At 35.5% G+C, this 18,548-nt stretch overlaps 1 protein-coding gene across 2 annotated transcripts; it reads left to right on the top strand.

Annotated features, from left to right (window-relative positions):
* Positions 1-127: 127 nt before the first annotated feature.
* Positions 128-13,106, top strand: spata18 (spermatogenesis associated 18). Of its 2 annotated transcripts, none has more exons than XR_015517602.1 (12): positions 128-269; positions 1,907-2,012; positions 2,118-2,233; positions 2,372-2,490; positions 4,461-4,556; positions 4,709-4,843; positions 4,927-5,158; positions 5,511-5,669; positions 6,437-6,612; positions 10,526-10,649; positions 10,904-11,976; positions 12,089-13,106. XR_015517602.1 is itself a non-coding variant. In NM_001018678.1 (12 exon segments), coding segments are annotated over 12 exon segments (1,473 nt in total). In that variant the 5' UTR covers positions 130-182; the 3' UTR covers positions 12,146-13,106.
* The last annotated feature ends 5,442 nt before the right edge of the window (positions 13,107-18,548 follow it).

The following is an 18,548-nucleotide window of genomic DNA, read 5'->3' as shown; positions in this document are numbered from 1 at the left end:
CTTAAACCGAGAAGACTAGCAAACCGTTGCTACAACTAAAAGCGCGTCCATGGTTTCAGTGAAAGTCAAGGGAGTGAATGGTGGCTTTTACTAGCAGTATAAATACAACGCGCGCACCCGCGCCGCTGGATTTAGTGCACTGGGACGTCCTGTAGCAGGATTACAGCAGCAGATCCGCAGCCATGGCTGACACTTTGAGAAGACTAGTGAACTCCTCTCCGTACAGTGTATTGCAGGACAAACTAGACGCTTGGTACAAAGACTATCATGTAAGTCATTAATAATTCAAGCTGCACTTAATCTGTTCAACCACTAGCATATAGCTGCTAGTTAACTAAACTTAATTTGACTAATTACTAAACTTCTGTTGACTATGTTTATGATAGCATGTGCATTTGCAGATTGTGTTTTTATGCGTATGAATTGTTTGAATTTTATGTAGTAGGCTAACGTTACGTGCTTTGTGCCTCGAGTTTTGCACAGCTCAACATGCACAACAACCTACAGATGTCAGACGGATAAACTATATTAGATTAGTTGTCAGGCTTTCTTAATTTATATGCGCAAGAACGTCTTGCTTTGTGCTTCTATTTAGCAATAGAGGAGCTGAGTTTGAACATTCGCTTTAGAGTTGCTTTTGTGGCTGGTTGAGTTTGGTTTCTATGGACGCTCGTTGTCAGGACACCGACCTCTCTTTTCCTTTGCACGTCTGATTGGATGAGAAGAGACGTGCGCGCTCCTGCCTGGCATGCGTTTTCTGAATGGACGTACTCATGACTGTCTTCTCTCTTCATGGGGACATGTACAACAGGCAGTGCGATATTCAGTTTAGTTTCTTTGGCAGTTTCTTAACGTTCAGTTTTTTTTGGCAGAACTACACAATACAATTTTCTTTAGACTTTTCGCTATAGTTAGACCTATTTCAACGTTCGTTTATCTTTTCTTTAATTTTCACTTTTTATTAGGTTATTAATACCCAATATCAAAACATAATGATCACAATAACAAATTTCAAACCTTAAATAAATATTGGACAAGTAATATTTACATCTCCTAACAGAAAAAAATGTATGTTCACATAGAAATATTATCACTCCTGTATAACAACATCTATACATAATTTTTATTATTTTATTCATTCATTTATGTGATTTTCAGCTTAGTCACTTAAGGGGTCGCCGCAGTGGAATGAACCACCAACTTATCCAGGATGACCTTCCAGTTGCAACACTGGGAAACACCCATGCACTCTTGCATTCACATACATACACTACGGGCAATTTAGCTTATTCAGTTCACACACCTCATGTCTTTGGACTGTGGGGGAAACCAGAGCACCCAACACGGGTAAAACATGCAACCTCCACACAGAAATCTGGTCTTGAACCAGCAACCTTCTTGCTGTGAGGCAACAGTGCTAACTAGTGCACCACCATGATGCCCATTTTTATTATTTATATTAGAAAAAGTTGTCCTAAGTAAAATTACTGACATTCAAAATGCAGCAAGCCACCTGTTAACAAAATAAACAAAATTACATTTACATGAAAAGCTTTATTCTAATAAAGTAATTCAACATATTTCTGACTTTATGATATTTGTCAGAGAAATAAAAACATTAATAGCTTGCATTTGATAAACCTTAATTTTTCAATTAAGTTGTTTAGTACTTGTTTGCATACCAAGCAAAGAATTGCAATAAAAACTAGTGTTTTCATGCTGCCTGATCAGGAAGAACAATATCCAATTCAGCACATGTTTGCTGTTCAGAGCTATTTCCACAGCTACTATTTCACTCTCTTTTTAAGCCTGAAGTTACAAAAAAAAAATGCTATGTCTTATATATTTTCTTAAAACATGTCTTATGTCTTATTTTCTGACATTTGTTAATCATATTGTCTCACAGGTTTATTCGTGTGACCAGAACCTAAATAGGTGCTGTGAACTAGTCGAGCTTACCTCAAAAATACAGGGTCAATTGTTCACCATACTCAACCTTACAGCACAAGAGGGTAACAAATAGATCTGTCCTTCTCTTTACTCTCAGTATTCATGAACACTATTGTTTCATTTACCTCTGTTCAACATTAATGTTCTCAGTCCTCCTTCTTCTGCAGGTGGACATTATTCAGGAGTCGACACACTGAAATCTCGCCTTTTGCCATGGCTTGGCTCTTGCTTCACCATTGCAGCTTCAGCTGTCTCCTCAGATACCAGTCTCAGCCTCATTCAGGTCGGCTGGATTGGCGCTGTCTTTAGTGCTGACTTGACATGTTATTTTTTTCAGTAACAAACTTATGATTTCAGTTATACTGTTCTTATGTGTGTATATCTGTGCTGGTGCTTGTATGTTTTTGTATGTACTAATCAGGAATCTGTGGAGAAAGATCGGAAGATTCGTGAGCTGTCCTCAGTGCATGAGAGCAACTTGCAGAAAATTGAAGACCAGCTGTGCTCTACACGTATAGAGCTGGACTCAGTAAAACGGGAGTCAGTATTGATTAGCACCAAGTCTAAAGCAGATTAAAGTTGCAATGGAATGAAAATGCACCCTTCCAATACACATTATAGGTCTTATTTTATTTTTATCTATAAAAAACATTTTAATGAGAGAATAAAACTTTACAAATGCTTTCAGATCAAAATACACATAATTAAAAAAATATATATATATTTTAACCAATATATTAAGAGATGTAAACTTTTTAAATGGTATCATTATTATTTATTAAGTTATGTCTGTATCTAAAAGACATGAATCTTTCCAGAGATGTTCAATAGGATTTAGTTCTGGGCTCTGGCTGGGCCACTCAAGGACATTTACAGAGCTGTTGTGAAGTCACTCCATTGATATTTTGGCCATGTGCTTTGGATCATCGTCCTTCAGGATGTCTCTGTACATTGCTGCATTCATCTTTCCCTCTATTCTGACTAGTCTTCCAATTCCCGCTGCTGAAAAACATCCCCACAGCATGATGCTGCCACCACCATGCTTCACTGTAGGGATGTTATTAGCCTGGTGATGAGCAGTGCCTGGTTTGCTCCAAATGTAACACCTGGCATTCACTCCAAAGAGTTAAATAGTCTCGTCAGACCAACGAGTATTTTGTTTCTTATGGTCTGACAGTCCTTCAGATGCCTTTTGGGAAATTCCTGACGGAGAGTGGCTTCAGTCTGGTCACTCTACCATACAGACATGATTGGTGGATTGCTGCATAGATGGTTGTCCTTCTGTTAGGTTCTCCTCTCTCCACAGAAAAAGCCTGGAGCTCAGACAGTGACAGTGACCATCAGGTTATCGATCACCTCCCTGACTAAGGCCCTTCTCGTCCATCAGCTTAGATGGCCGGCCAGCTCTAGGAAGAGTCCTAGTGGTTTCAAACATCTTCCAATTACGGATGATGGAGGCCACTGTGCTCATTGGAACTTTCATGCAGCAGAAATTTTTCTGTAACCTTTCCCAGCATTGCGCCTCGAGACAATCCTGTCTTGGAGGTCTACAGACAATTCCTTTTTCTTCATGCTTGGTTTGTACTTTGACATGCACTGTCAACCCTGGGACCTTCTATAGACAGGTGTATGTCTTTTAAAATCATGTCCAATCATCTGAATTGACCACAGGTGAACTCCAGTTAAGCTGCTGAAACATTTCAAGAATGATCAGTGGAAACAGAATGTACCTGAGCTCAATTTAGACCCTCACAGCAAAGGCTGTAAATGCTCTTCTACATTAGATTTTTCAGGTTTTTATTTTTAATAAATTTGCTACAATTTAAAAAAAATATTTTTCACTATGTCATTATGGGCTATTGTGTGTAGAATGTTGAGGAAAAAACGGAATTTAATCCATTTTGGAATGAAGCTGTAACAAAAAATGTGGAAAAAGTGAAGCTATAAATGCTTTCCATGTTCAAAGAAATGATCACATACAGAAGTCTAGCGAAAAAGCTTTGTAACAATGTGAGTGTTAGTTTGTATTTACGGAAATAATACATTTATTTTAATGCATAACTATGCTATTTTTACCTTATTTTTGTTCACAACAGTTGAATTCATTTCATACCAATAACCTAATACACATCACACTATTGTACAGAAATTAGATTTTTTCCTTTTTTCCACTTTAATCAAATTAGTAGGGAATAATTGATGATGGGCTGTTGAATTATTAGAAAAATAATGCACACCCAAGGTGGTGATGCAGCCACCACCACCATATAAAGTGGAGTGGCCTTTACACCTCATGTGTACATTATTTGCTAATAAACAATGTAAGGTCTATCAGCCAATTATCATAAAGCATTTAAATTATATATAAAGCATTTAAATTATATATATATATATATATATATATATATATATATATATATATATATATATATATATATATATATATATATATATATATATATATATTTATATATATTTTAAATTTTTGTAAAAATGTCATATTTTCTCAGGCTTGTTGACACCCATATTGAACTGGATTCAACAAAAAATAAATCTGCAACCACCCTGTTGGCCACAGAGGATGAAATACTACATCTGAAGTCAGAGTGAGTCAGAGATGGTGAACTCTAGTCCAAATGTCTGTTACGTCTTTGTGTGTTTGCCTTTTAGACATTGGTATGAGCCGTAAGACTTGTGCACTAGATGTTTGAGAATTCAAAATTCCTTTATGTTCAATCATGATGATTCTTTGTGTCAGGTTGCGAGTTGCACAAGACCAGCTTGATCTGTATAAGAGAAAGCTAGATGTCCTGGATGATTATGAGAGGCAGGTGAGAATCCTGCGAGATGAGGTTTCCTTCCTCAATGCTGAGAAAACTGTTCTGCAGGACAGGTAAAGCTGACAGAAACATCTTATTGCTTATGGCAAAAGCAATTTTTGCAAGCCTATAACTTACTGCTTTATATAACTGACAGGTTAGCCAAGAGCCGTTCACCTAGTCCGCTTCTGCGCCGAAGTCGATCAGTTAGTCCTGTCCGGGGTGAATCTCCTACACGTGCACAGCTCACCAGCTCCTCTCGACACGCTCGATTGGTCTCCCGTTTCTCAGATCTGTATGCCACTGAGAGGCTAGAGTCCCAGAGTCTCCTGCTCAAATACATTGATGACCTGGAAACAGTCCAGAGGATCCTGTTCATTGCTGCTGTGGTAAGAAGAGCTCTGATTATCAAGGTGTTAATATAATTTCCAGTCATTTTACAGTTATAGTAATTTTTTATTATTTTTGATACATTTTTGATTGTGAGTTTATAGACCACCTTAAAGGGGTCACATTCATATATTTAACACTCTATATATTAGCCATTTTATGTGTTTTACATTTTTTTTGCATTTTTACAGTTTTTTTTTCCAAAAAATATATTGTATTGTACTGTACTGTACTCTACTGTACTGTACTGTACTGTACTGTATTGTATATATTGTATTTTATAATTTTTTTATTTTACATTATATTAATTAAATTTTATTTTATTTTATTTGTTTTCGTACTGTCCAACAGGAATCTTTTCAGGCAGCTAAGCTGGCCTATCGGCAGTTTAAATTACGTGTGAGGAAGACACTTTCCTCCACTCACATTGGCCCTGAGAGTCTGGAGGATGCAGTGGTGGATTATATTGTGAGAAATCTGGACCTGTATGATGTTCAGACCAGCATTAATGTAAGTTCAAAATTGGCTGCACACACCAGTGCATTTTTGTAAACAAGCCCATGCAGCCCTTACATTCACTGAAACGTTTTAAATTATTTTAGTATTATATTATATCTAAACGTTCTTGAATCACTTTTCATTTTTATATATTCAGCTTTCATTTTAGTTAAAGTAAATAGTAACAATTATAGTTACAGTTTGTTTGTTTATTCCTATTAAGTTTAATTAGCTTTATTTTACATTTGGTTGTTTTAGGACTTTCACTTATTTGACCATGTCTTCATTTTATTTTACAGTTTTATTTCAAAATACTTACGCTGTTGTGTACACCTGTTTTTTTTATTTTTTTATTTTTATTTTTTTACTGTTGCCCATTTATTCATTTTCTTTTCGAGTTAGTCTCTTTATTAATCTGGGGTCGCCACAACGGAATGAACCGCCAACTTATCCAGCATATGTTTTACTCAGCGGATGCCCTTCCAGCTGCAACCCATCACTGGGAAACACCCATACACTCTCATTTACACATATAAACTACGAATAATTTATCTTTCCCAATTGACATATCTTTGGAACTGTAGGGGGAAACCGGAGCACCCGGAGGAAACCCACATCAACACAGGGAGAACATGCAAACTCCACACAGAAATGCCAACTGACCCAGCCAAGGCTCGAACCAGTGACCTTCTTACTGTGAGGCAACAGTGCTACCAACTGCCCCGCCTACTGTTGCCCAATAGCACTGAAATGTATTTGTTTTATTTCTGTCTGTTTAGGATGTGATTAACGCGATGAACGTAAACCCGCGCATCTCGTTCCCTCCGGAGGTGGACTTTGTTCTGATCAGCAGCTTCATTAGAGAAGCCTGTCGAATAGCTTTCGCCATGCAAACTTTGGACCCTCCCCTGGACCTGGCCTTCAGCTCAGATGGAGAACTCTACAGTGATGTTAAGTGAGTGGAGCTCAGAAATCAAACACAACTTCAAAGTCACAATGGCTTTCAGATGCATCTTTAAAAGTTGAATTCTCCTTAAATGTATAATAGTTCACCCAAAAATATCAGTTTACTCACCATTTACTCACTCTCAAGTGGTTCCAAACTCTTGAGAGTTTCTATTTACTTTCTTCTGTTGAACACAAAACAAGATATTTTGAAGGATGTTGCAAACATGTATCCATTGACATCCAAAGCAGGAAAAACAAATACCATGGAAGTCAATGGTTACATGTTTCCAGCATTTTTCTAAATATCTCCTTTTGTTGTCATATGTTTGTGACAAGTTAAGAGTGAATAAATGATGACAAAATATTTATTTTTGCATGAACTATCACTTAAAGTAATACCAGATGCAAGTTCAGCCTAAAATAAAAATGGTTGGTATCACTTTATTCTGATGGTCCCTTTAACACATTTCCTTGATTTTATGTTACACTGCAACTACATGCCAACTAATTCTCATAAGACTATTAGTAGACATTCTCCTGATTATAAGAAACTTTGTAAGTACATCAATTTACTTCAACTAACCCTAACCTTTCTCTGAATACTCGAACAAGAATGAGTTGGCATTTAGTTGCAAAGTAACTTGTGTTCAACAAAATGTGTTAAAGGGAACATCAAAACTAAACCTGATGCTTCAAAATTTTCATAAAGAGATCAAGTGAACGAAGAGGTTTAATCCAAGTAGTCTAAAGACAAACATTATTTCATGAGATAAACACTGGTTTAAGATAGACTTTATTTATATCAACACATTGATCAGTAAACACAAACAGAAGCTCAACTACACTTGCTTGACACCTCACCTCATTGGTTCTACTGTGTCAAGCAAGCATGTATGACCAAATCAGAACACTTTAAACATTGCTAATCAATGTGGATAAAAGTCCAAATTTGATCTTTTCATCATATAAAACATCTGTGTCTCTTCACAAGACTTGGGTTAAAACCAGGGCTGCTCAACCCTGTTCCTGGGGGCTGTTCCAGAAAGCAGGTTATGTGACATACCCGGGTAAGTTTGAGAGTATGTAGGTGGATAACCTCAACTTTGGTTCCAAAATCGGAGGTAACTTCTGGGTATGTTAAGTAGCCATAGCAACTTACTCTCTGAAGATAACCTGCTCCGGAGCAGGTTATGTTCAGAGAGTAAGTTGCTATGTTTTAGAGTTTGTCTGTTTTAGAGAGTTTACTGAGCAATGCATGCTCTTTTGATGGGAATATTTATGGATATGGACACACAAATACAAGTTTTTTCGTTGTGAGAGGGTTATAAGTGCATAGTTTTTTTCATAACCAAATTCATAATGTTAATGTATTTAACAAACCTTTTTGAAATCAAATGTGACAAACCGCGGGTCTGCGCTTATCATAAAAAACATTCAGTGCAGCTCTTTGTATTCGCGTCGGCATTTTAGGCAACTGTACAATGTGGCAGTAGGACCACCTGTACAGTACGCCTGGCACTGAACTGTTTTTTACACTTTCGTACAGTTCCTTGGTCATAAATCACTGCGTATCATTACACAGAAGATTCAGAGCACGGGAATAGAGTAGTGGACAGTGCGTCGATAAAGAACAACGGAGCGCACAACGGAGTGAGTTCGAATCTCACATAAAGATTGTGTGTTTTTTCTCTCCTTCTGCACCCTCACATTTCTGTATAATATTATAAGTGGCAGCTTTGTCTTTTGTAGGAAAATATATCTTTAATTTAAGATGTAGGACGTCGTTCTTATATATATACATTCACGCACACACACCTACATTTTTTAATATAATTTTTTTTCAGGGTTTCTAAATGCTATTGTGTGCATTAATTGCAGCCGATTTTAAAGCTCCATCAGTCACTAAAGGACACTGATAATATAAAATTTGTCCAAAGTATAAGTGTGCAGGTACAACTTAATTTTCTATCCTTAATCTTTTGATGTTTCAACTATTAAACTCTTTACTGCTTCCACTTACCAGCTCATCACACACCCCACCTCATCACTATGTTGAGGCTAAATGGCTGATTTTCAGGAAATAATGATACAAGTGTATAATACAAATATAGTAAAAAAAAAAAAAAAACTATAAAGCAAATGTTGCTTAACACAATGTTTATTTTTATTATATTTGTATTATACAATAGAATCATAGGCACTACATTGTTACTTGCTGGAGGACAAAAGATACCCTTTTCTGCCTTATACGATGACACGTACCTGCAGCCTGACCCAGAGGAAATCTCAGTGACCCAAGCAGACAAAACAGATGGAAGAGTGCTAAAAAAAATATAATTAGTCAAAAAACTATGTTTAATCAAATAGTTTGGTCTGTTCATTTCTTCATTTCCTGAAATAAAATGAATGATTTTGTACACTGCTTTACACACGCACCTTTAAACGTGTAACATATTTTTCATATACATTTCTCACCTTAAGTTGATGCTCATGTGACTTTATTTATCTTTGAAGATGGACCTTATACAGCTACTTTAGAATTTAAATATGTAGATAAAAGATTTTGTGATCCAAGAGTAATATTCAAATATGGAAAAGTGCAGAAAATTCTTACACTGCTTGTTAGTTGAGGCAGAAGGAACTTCGTCTGCATGCAAAATAAAAAGAACTTAAAGCTATCTGACAACAATCACTTACAACAGTGACAGAGTGTGTGGTTTAAGTCAAAAACTCAACCACTGAAAAGCCTTTATTATAGGACACAGCAGTTAGACAGGCCTCTTTCTTTTAGCTGCATGTCAGAAAGAATATTCTAGAGTGTTAAATAAAGAGCTCCAGTAATTAAATATTACCTTTTATGATAATGTTTCTGTGTTAAATGACTTTGGACAGAATTCTAGCTCCAGAAAGATTACAATTTCTATAAGCCTTATTAGTCAATACACATATTGTGGCCTTAAGAAATTAATGGAAGGAAAATTAAATGCATGAATGGTTACACAACATACTCAAAAAGGATGTTAAAGAGTAGTTTAATTTATCATTACAATAAAATGGAGGGTGACATGTGTAATTTAATCAATTAATAAATTTTCTTATTATTTATTTTTTATTTTCTTATCTATTTCTTATTCTATATTTCTTTCCTTCGTTGAAGCAGATGTGTAATCTCTGTGTTTAAAACCTCCAGCTTCGCCTCTGTAAAGTGCGTTGCCCTTTTTTTCTCACCGTGACTTTCTATGGTGACTCGTGAATTCGGCGATCTACTGAAAATGCCTTCAGGTGTGTGCCGTGCACGCGCATTAACCCGCGGTTATCTTCAGGAGGTTGATTTAACTAACTCTTGTCACCTGTTTTGGAACCAACATACTCGCGGTAAGCAGGTTTTGGGTAAATCAACCGAGAGTTTAGGTTTTAGCAGATGGTAAGTTAACCCAGCTTTCTGGAATACCCCCCTGGAGATCTACCTTCCTGCAAAGCTCAGCTCCTACCCTGATCCAACACACCTGAACCAATTTAATAGGACCTGATCAGCACTTGATAATTACAGGCAGGTGTGTTTGAAATGGGTAGCAACTGAAATCTGCAGGAAGGTAGATCTCCAGGAACAGTGTTAAGCACACCTGGGATAAACCAATTCATAAGTCCTCATAATTAATTTTTTTAAATCTCTTTCTGAATTATTTGGATGAACGAGAAGAAAAGATAGTGAAAGTCAAATATGAAAGTGGGTAAAGAAATAAAGAAAGTGAGTCAATTATGATTTTGTTTTCATTTTTGTGATAACTAGCATGCAGTCCACACTTTAAGATGACTCTTAACTTTTTACTTTTACCAGTGCTTCATTAGAAGAAAAAAAGCCAAGCTGAGATACACATAGAAGTGTAAAAGAGTGACACACCTCTTCCTCTTTATTTCAGGTACCGGCGCAGTTTTGACTCTGAGTTCACGGCTCCACTGGTGGCATTTCACGTGTGGCCTGCGCTGCTGGAGGGAGACACTGTCATACTGAAGGGAGAAGCGGTCACTAGGAGAGGAGCTCTGGTATGTGGAGACTCTTTAGAAGTCATCCGTCATAGAAGCATTCATACTAGTCATGACAGATTAGGATTTAGTTGGAATTCTTAGATCATTTTATTGATGGATTTTAATGGGGTTCAAATATAATTGTTATAGAATTATATATTTTTATCAGGTAAAATGTAATTATGTATGATTATATAAATAAACTGATACATTTTCAAATATAAATAGTACAACTGAAGAATTAAAAAATTATGCTTGAATGTTTTTTCTAGTGGAAAAGCCGGAGTCGTAGCTCCAGTCCTGTTCGCTCTCGCTCAGGAAGCCCCAGCCGCACATTTGTGAGTTTCTACTGAAAACCCAAGTCAAGTCCAGCCTTCAGAGTCAAAGCCTTAAAACTGAAAGACTGTCATAATTTTTCACCCTTATTTATGACTTTCTCTTCGGAACATACATTTGTTTATAGTAGGTTAAGCTGCTGTTTTTGATACAGTGAAAATGAATGGTGACTGTGGCTGTCGAGCAGAATCAGAAATAAGGTTTATTATAAATTGATTTTCATGGAAAATATTACAGGACAATTGAAACAGCTTTTACTAATTAGTGTTGTCTTTTATGCCAAATACTAAACAGGAACTATTGATGATTAGTCTCTTGATTAAATAATTGTGATTAATTATATATTGCAACAACCAAGATATTTTCATATTCTGAGAATGTATTTTAGTCAGCAGACACACTCAACAAAACTGGTGATTCAGCAGTGACAAATTTATATGGCTCTGATTGGCTATTGCATTGATATGCGCAGTAGAAATGAGTGTGATTGATTGTAACAAGATTTAATGCATGTCCAGATCTAAACATAATAACATGTGCTTTTTACTCATTTCCAAATTCACTTAAAGTGTGCATGGGCATTTGTGGGACATTTTGGTAGCATTTTGGCTACAATCACCCATTATTTTCCAACCTTTCAAGCAAGATTTCCAGTGAATAATGATTTAAGTAAGTTTGTTCCTTACTCTAATATATTGTAGATTTTTAATATGGCACATAAATTATCTGATCCCCTTTTTAATAGATTTTTTGGTGCCTTTTACAGCCTCAGGCTTCATACACTCTCATTATATGGAAATTTTCTTTATATTTGCTCTGGCATTGTGCTAAACATCATCTTTTTGTACTTCAGAAGAAAGTCAGTCAAGCATGTTTAAAATAAGGATGAGTAAAAAATGTCAGAGTTTGAACAGTTTCTCAAACATCAATAGTCCACATCTTATTGTAGCATTAAGAATTACGTTTTCTTAATATCTCTTTTGCACATGCTTCCTCATTGAAACTGACGGTTAGTACAATTTCTTTACACTTTTTTTAAATTATTCTGTGAGGCATTACAGTAAATGACTTCCGCCTGATTTGTGAAGGATTTTAAGCCTGTCTTTTATTCTGTCTGTCAGATGGCCAGTCATAGTCGGAGCCCCTCTCCTGGACGTCTCTCAAGCAGTCGACTTTGAAACCTGACCTCACTTCACACCAGATGCAGGACCAAACAAAAGCAGATTGATCAAAACATTTCTCTTTTTATCAACTTGAACATTTTTTTTTAAATGTGTGGGATGAATTAGAAACAAAAGCAGTTACATTTACAAGTTACTTCTGAATAGACATTATTAAAGTTTTAAACAGTAAGCACTATTTACAAGTGTAAAAAAACTCCTCAGTGGACTGCACTTAATTGGGGCCATTGGACTGGATTGGTAAACCTTAATTGTATCAGATCATAGATAAACACATGTATACTGTATATCTATGGTATCAGATCAGCATAATGGCTCAAAGTTAAGAGAACAGCTCTCTTAACTTTGACATTTTACTCAGTTATTAACATCAATCACAATTACTTCACAGTTCAAATGTTTGAGGCCTGTGATATATAATATTGAATAACTTTTTTTTATTTCAACACTAATATAGTGAGCAGACATTTTTTCAAATAAATAAAATGTACTGACACCAAACATTTGAACAGTGTATGTGATTGGGAGAAATGGTGCTTGATAAAAGGTGCTCTGTTTGTCTATGATAACTGGACAAGTCTTTTAAGGTGCTATTCTTTCTCTTTTTTGTATGCAGTGTTTTCATATATTTGTATGATTTGGATTTTTACTGTTAGAGTAGGAATAACACTCAAAGAGGAAATCACTTGTCTTCTAGGTCACACCTGCACATCAGCACTTTTGTAGGTCAGATTCCTTGTAAGAAACTAGTTGGCTCTTTTCTAATGATATCTGCAGTTCTGTCATAACTCAAAATATAAGTGCTGTATGTCAAGTGTTTCTCCTTGTAGTCTTTTATGTAGTACATAATCTGTAGAGATTAAAATAATCTACAGACTACCGAATGTATTTCCATTTTAATTACAATGTAATCTTTTTTTTTCAAAACTTTAGCACTAAAAATGGTCTGTCTATCAAACTCCAGTGGTTTAATTGTTGTTCAAAATCTCAGATGTAATACCATTTTAAGGTGCTTAGTGTTAATTACATAATCTACATGAGTTCTGTATGATGAAAAGTACTTTTCTGTAATCTCCAGAATGCAAATTACAAGGGGTTTTGGGGGGGCTGACCCTCCTATTTAACGCTTATTCATCCCAAAGAACATCAAAAAAAATGTATGGGGGGTCAACCCTTTAATAGTAAGAAATAGCTTTCTCTGGTCTGTATCTTTAATATGAATCATTAAAAATAGATATTATAAGTATACATTTGACAACCCCTTTAACGGTTAATACCACTGACCATACAACTGGCAGATGTAGAGCACCGATAGACAACATAAGAGTTCGCAAGACTATTTTCTCATAAAATAGGTGTTTGTTTTTACATATAGCTTAAAAGTAAAGTCAAATTAGAGTTTGTACAGTTTGACCTACAGTAATCTCTAAAATAGCTAATCAGAGGATACTGTAGGTCAGAATACATTAAATATCCCCAAAACACTGAAAACTTAAATACATTTTATTAATAAATTAGATTTAATTTAAATTACTCAAACTAACAATACCGAAACGTTGACTCCCCAATCGTCAATGTAATATTCGCACCCTGGTAATCTGAAATACAGAGATATGTGTAAATAAATCAGCAAGACATACCCAAAATGTATGGTTTTCATTTATTTAAGAGTAAATATAATTAATAGAACAAGAAAAGGCAGTTCATTCCACTGTGGCTACCCCTGATTAATAAAGGGACTAAGCCGAAAAAAAAAATGAATGAATGAAGATAATGAATGAAAAAAATATTTCTACTTCAGTTTTCACTAATTGTATAATCCAATTTTCCCTAAGTAAAAATGAAATATGAAGGGCTAAAAATGAAGGAATAAAATAAATTATATAAAATAAAACAAAAATATACCACAAAAGGGCAACATTATTTTGCCTGAACACATTTCCGCTTGTCATCACTAGATGTCACTCCAATCCTTCAAAACAGGGGTGCTCAATCCTGTTCCTGGAGAGCCATCTTCCTGCAGATTTCAGTTGCTACCCATATCAAACACACTTGAACCAATTAATTAGGACCTGAACACCACTTGATAATTACAGGCAGGTGTGTTTGATATGGGTAGCAACTGAAATCTGCAGGAAGGTGGCTCTCCAGGAACAGGATTGAGCACCCCTGCTTCAAAACAAATAACGAAATACATCATTATTCTCTAGTCAGGCAAACTGGACGCTTATTTCTCCACACGTTTTACAAGTAAACGAATATTATTTAGTAGGCCTATTATTTTCACTCATTATGCACCTAAGTACTAAAATCTGCCTTCAAAACTACTTCAGTTCATTCTAAAAGTGCTGAAAACATTTCTCAGCGGTTGTGGTGTTGTGTCGAGTTGAATTGACCCTTTACCCATAGTTTTGTGTTCCCTTTGTGGGCGCAACGCAGTTTTGCTGTTTTCGCTAATAATCATTTTCGAGCTTGGCCCTGTGATCTGTAAGCATAGCAGGAACCCAAAACTGAGGCGAAACAGGGAAACAGAATTCCATATTATATTGACAGTAAGCCTGTTACTCAGTTGTGGTTTGTCATCCTATATATTCATTATGTAAACTTCTATTGGATTGAAAGCTGGCGAGTCGACTGTGGAGGCTGTCGAGTTAATGAACTCCTTGTCACGTTGACGAACTAGCTTGAATGATTAAGCTTTGTGAGATGGGTGTGAAGTTCATGAATTCTAGTGGTATTTTGAGCTACTATTGTCTCATTGGATGTTTTCTTTAGAGATGAAAACAGTATATGGAACAAAATCAATGCCAAAAGTCTTGAAATAAAAAGCTTGTTGAATATCACAAACTGAAAAAAATAATACACCGAATTAACAAGTTCTTGCATTTTAATGACTTGAATTCCAGGGTTTGTATTTTTAGGTCCTGAAATTTAACATATCTGTTTATTTAAGCTGTGAATATTTCAACGAAAAATATTTCAAACATGTTTTCATACTTAAAAATTCAATAATTCATATTCAATTTTCAGATTTCACTTACAAAATATTCAATACCCTTTAAAAATACGATGTATAATATTCAAAAGGTCATTTTCAGTTCATTTTATTTTAGTTCTAATATTCATATTCCATAAATTCAGTGGATCAAATTCGACTGATAAAATTCAACATTACATCCGGGAACTGCAGGAGAAGCAATAGATTGCAGATTGAAGATCGCCAGCTGCTCTAGCTTTCACCAGCAGGTGGAGTTGGAATAATGTAAGATTTTTAAACCAGTAAACAGGCGAGAAAAAGGCTATTAAAGGCACAAAAGTAGCATTCAATTTTAATATCAATGCCTTGGACATTATAAATAATAAAAAGTATGAGTAAATGAGGGTTTAGTCATTTATATTTGCCCTTATGTAACGGAAGCCAGCTGGTGATCGCGTAAAGCTCACCCCTCGGATCCAGTGACAGACGTTGTTCTGCAATCTTTTCGGAGCTTGTCTCCCATGCTGGCTCGTTACCTGCTCGGACCGGTGCGGTTACTTGCACATAAACCGTCTTTTGATGAATATGATGTTACACATTGTCTATCTATTGACTCTTTCCATAGACGCGAAGTATTATATTGACAGCTAAAGAATATAAACGTAAGAGAAACAGGAGAGGAAATATTATAATAATACACACTAGATAAGCATTGACAGGGCTAAGAACAATTACGAACAAAGATTTTCAAAACCAGAGAGATTTTATGAGAATGTCACAAAACAGTTTACTTGGAAATGTTAAACAGAGAGTTCAGGTATGATTTAAGGTTGGTTATGGACGGGGCGTCTGATTTAAAATAATTTAACATGCGAATGCATTAAAGGAGCGTCTTCAGTTATTCACACAGAACCGTCTAATATGGCATAACTATAAGGAGCAATGTTTGCGCTGTTTAAACGCAGCTATGTCAGGATTGGGATAGGTTATAATTTAATTATTTAAATTATGATTTTTATTATTATTTTATGACATGTATTGGGCTATTGCGCTTAAATAAGTCATCCGTGATTCTAAATTAATATTTCTATTGATCCTTTTTAGCTATCACTTTGCTATCGTCTTTCTCTTCTTTTTTTCTAGTTTTTGGGGTTCTGCCATGGTTAAATGTTTGCAACATGTCTTTAGTTTGTCCAGATTATTGCTTTTCCTCTAAAATAGAGACGAAGCAGAAGGAAAATGAATGAATTGATGAATGAATGAAGTGATTGACGTTTTTATGCATGTGCTGTGCGGCTTGCTCACGACAAAGTCGAACGAGTGGCCGCGAGCTCCGGTGGCCAGTCAGAGCCAGCGCCCCACAGCAAACTGATTAAGAGATGCTGGTTGGCTGCCAATATATGATAGGAATTCTTCCAAAGTTTCAGATGACATCTGGGCGTGTGCATAATAATGTAAAATGAAAGTGAAAGTCATGACATTTGGCCAAGCATAAGAATAGCCTACAAGAGTATTTCGATCATTATATTAATCATGACATATGTCATGCTTGGGCTTATATGAATAACACCTTGCTGTTTACCATTTCCGAAAGTGGAGCTGACGTCAGCGCGAAATTGCTTGTATAATTGTAAAAAGAGTGATGAATATTAATGGATTTCTTATATCTGTAATTTCTGATAATATAATTGATTAGTGTGAGCTTATGAGTTTCCAACACAGCAAAAATGCATCCAGAATCCTAAACTAATAACTTTGTCAAGCAAAAATTATGATTTTATAAGCTACTGATTTTTAAAAAAAAACAAGAAAAAAGAAACTATTAGCTACCCTAGCAATTGTATATTTAAATATGATCATCTCAAAATATAAAATAAAAACATAATGGTTTGACTTTGTGAAATCATAAACCACACTTGCAGAAAAGAGTTAATAGAATAAATGAGCAAATACATTCTCTCCAGTAGATGGCGATTACAGCTCAGTAATACCATGAGGATGAATTGAGCTGCTTTGCAGGAACCCCTCAACCACGCATGTCAAACCACGCATTATAAACATTAATCTTATGAAACTAGCTCAAGTGACAACTATATTAAGTTTAAACCAGTTTAAATAAGTTTATGTTTAATAACTGCAAAAAAGATCAACATTGCTAATCATAAAATACAAACGGTCGCTGAAAAGTTATAATTAACGGTTTTCTCGTTTAATAAAAACAAAGTCAGTTATAACTGCCTATTATCAAACCACAGGCGACTCATTTTATTACTTATCATTGGCTGCGACATTGCCACTTTTGCGTTATTACCTTTTTCTCGCCTATAGGCTACATAACAATAAAACAATAATCTGGACAAACTAAGACAGGTTTAACATTTAACCATGGCAGAACCCCAAAAATTAGAAAAAAATGTCATACAATAATAATATTAACAATCATAATAAAGGATGAAAATGTATAACCTATCCCAATCCTGACATAGCTGCGTTTAAACAGCGCAAACATTGCTCCTTATAGTTATGCCATATTAGACGGTTCTGTGTGAATAACTGAAGACGCTCCTTTAATGCATTCGCATGTTAAATTATTTTAAATCAGACGCCCCGTCCATAACCAACCTTAAATCATACCTGAACTCTCTGTTTAACATTTCCAAGTAAACTGTTTTGTGACATTCTCATAAAATCTCTCTGGTTTTGAAAATCTTTGTTCGTAATTGTTCTTAGCCCTGTCAATGCTTATCTAGTGTGTATTATTATAATATTTCCTCTCCTGTTTCTCTTACGTTTATATTCTTTAGCTGTCAATATAATACTTCGCGTCTATGGAAAGAGTCAATAGATAGACAATGTGTAACATCATATTCATCAAAAGACGGTTTATGTGCAAGTAACCGCACCGGTCCGAGCAGGTAACGAGCCAGCATGGGAGACAAGCTCCGAAAAGATTGCAGAACAACGTCTGTCACTGGATCCGAGGGGTGAGCTTTACGCGATCACCAGCTGGCTTCCGTTACATAAGGGCAAATATAAATGACTAAACCCTCATTTACTCATACTTTTTATTATTTATAATGTCCAAGGCATTGATATTAAAATTGAATGCTACTTTTGTGCCTTTATTTGCCTTTTTCTCGCCTGTTTACTGGTTTAAAAATCTTACATTATTCCAACTCCACCTGCTGGTGAAAGCTAGAGCAGCTGGCGATCTTCAATCTGCAATCTATTGCTTCTCCTGCAGTTCCCGGATGTAATGTTGAATTTTATCAGTCGAATTTGATCCACTGAATTTATGGAAGCGAATATTAGAACTGAAATAAAATGAACTGAAAATGACCTTTTGAATATTATACATCGTATTTTTAAAGGGTATTGAATATTTTGTAAGTGAAATCTGAAAATTGAATATGAATTATTGAA

Source organism: Danio rerio, chromosome 20 (assembly GCF_052040795.2).
Source record: "Danio rerio strain M-AB ecotype USA chromosome 20, GRCz13ab, whole genome shotgun sequence".
NCBI classification, from domain to species: domain Eukaryota; kingdom Metazoa; phylum Chordata; class Actinopteri; order Cypriniformes; family Danionidae; genus Danio; species Danio rerio.
Note: the sequence above shows the minus strand (reverse complement) of the source record. Positions and strands in the feature narration are given on the sequence as shown.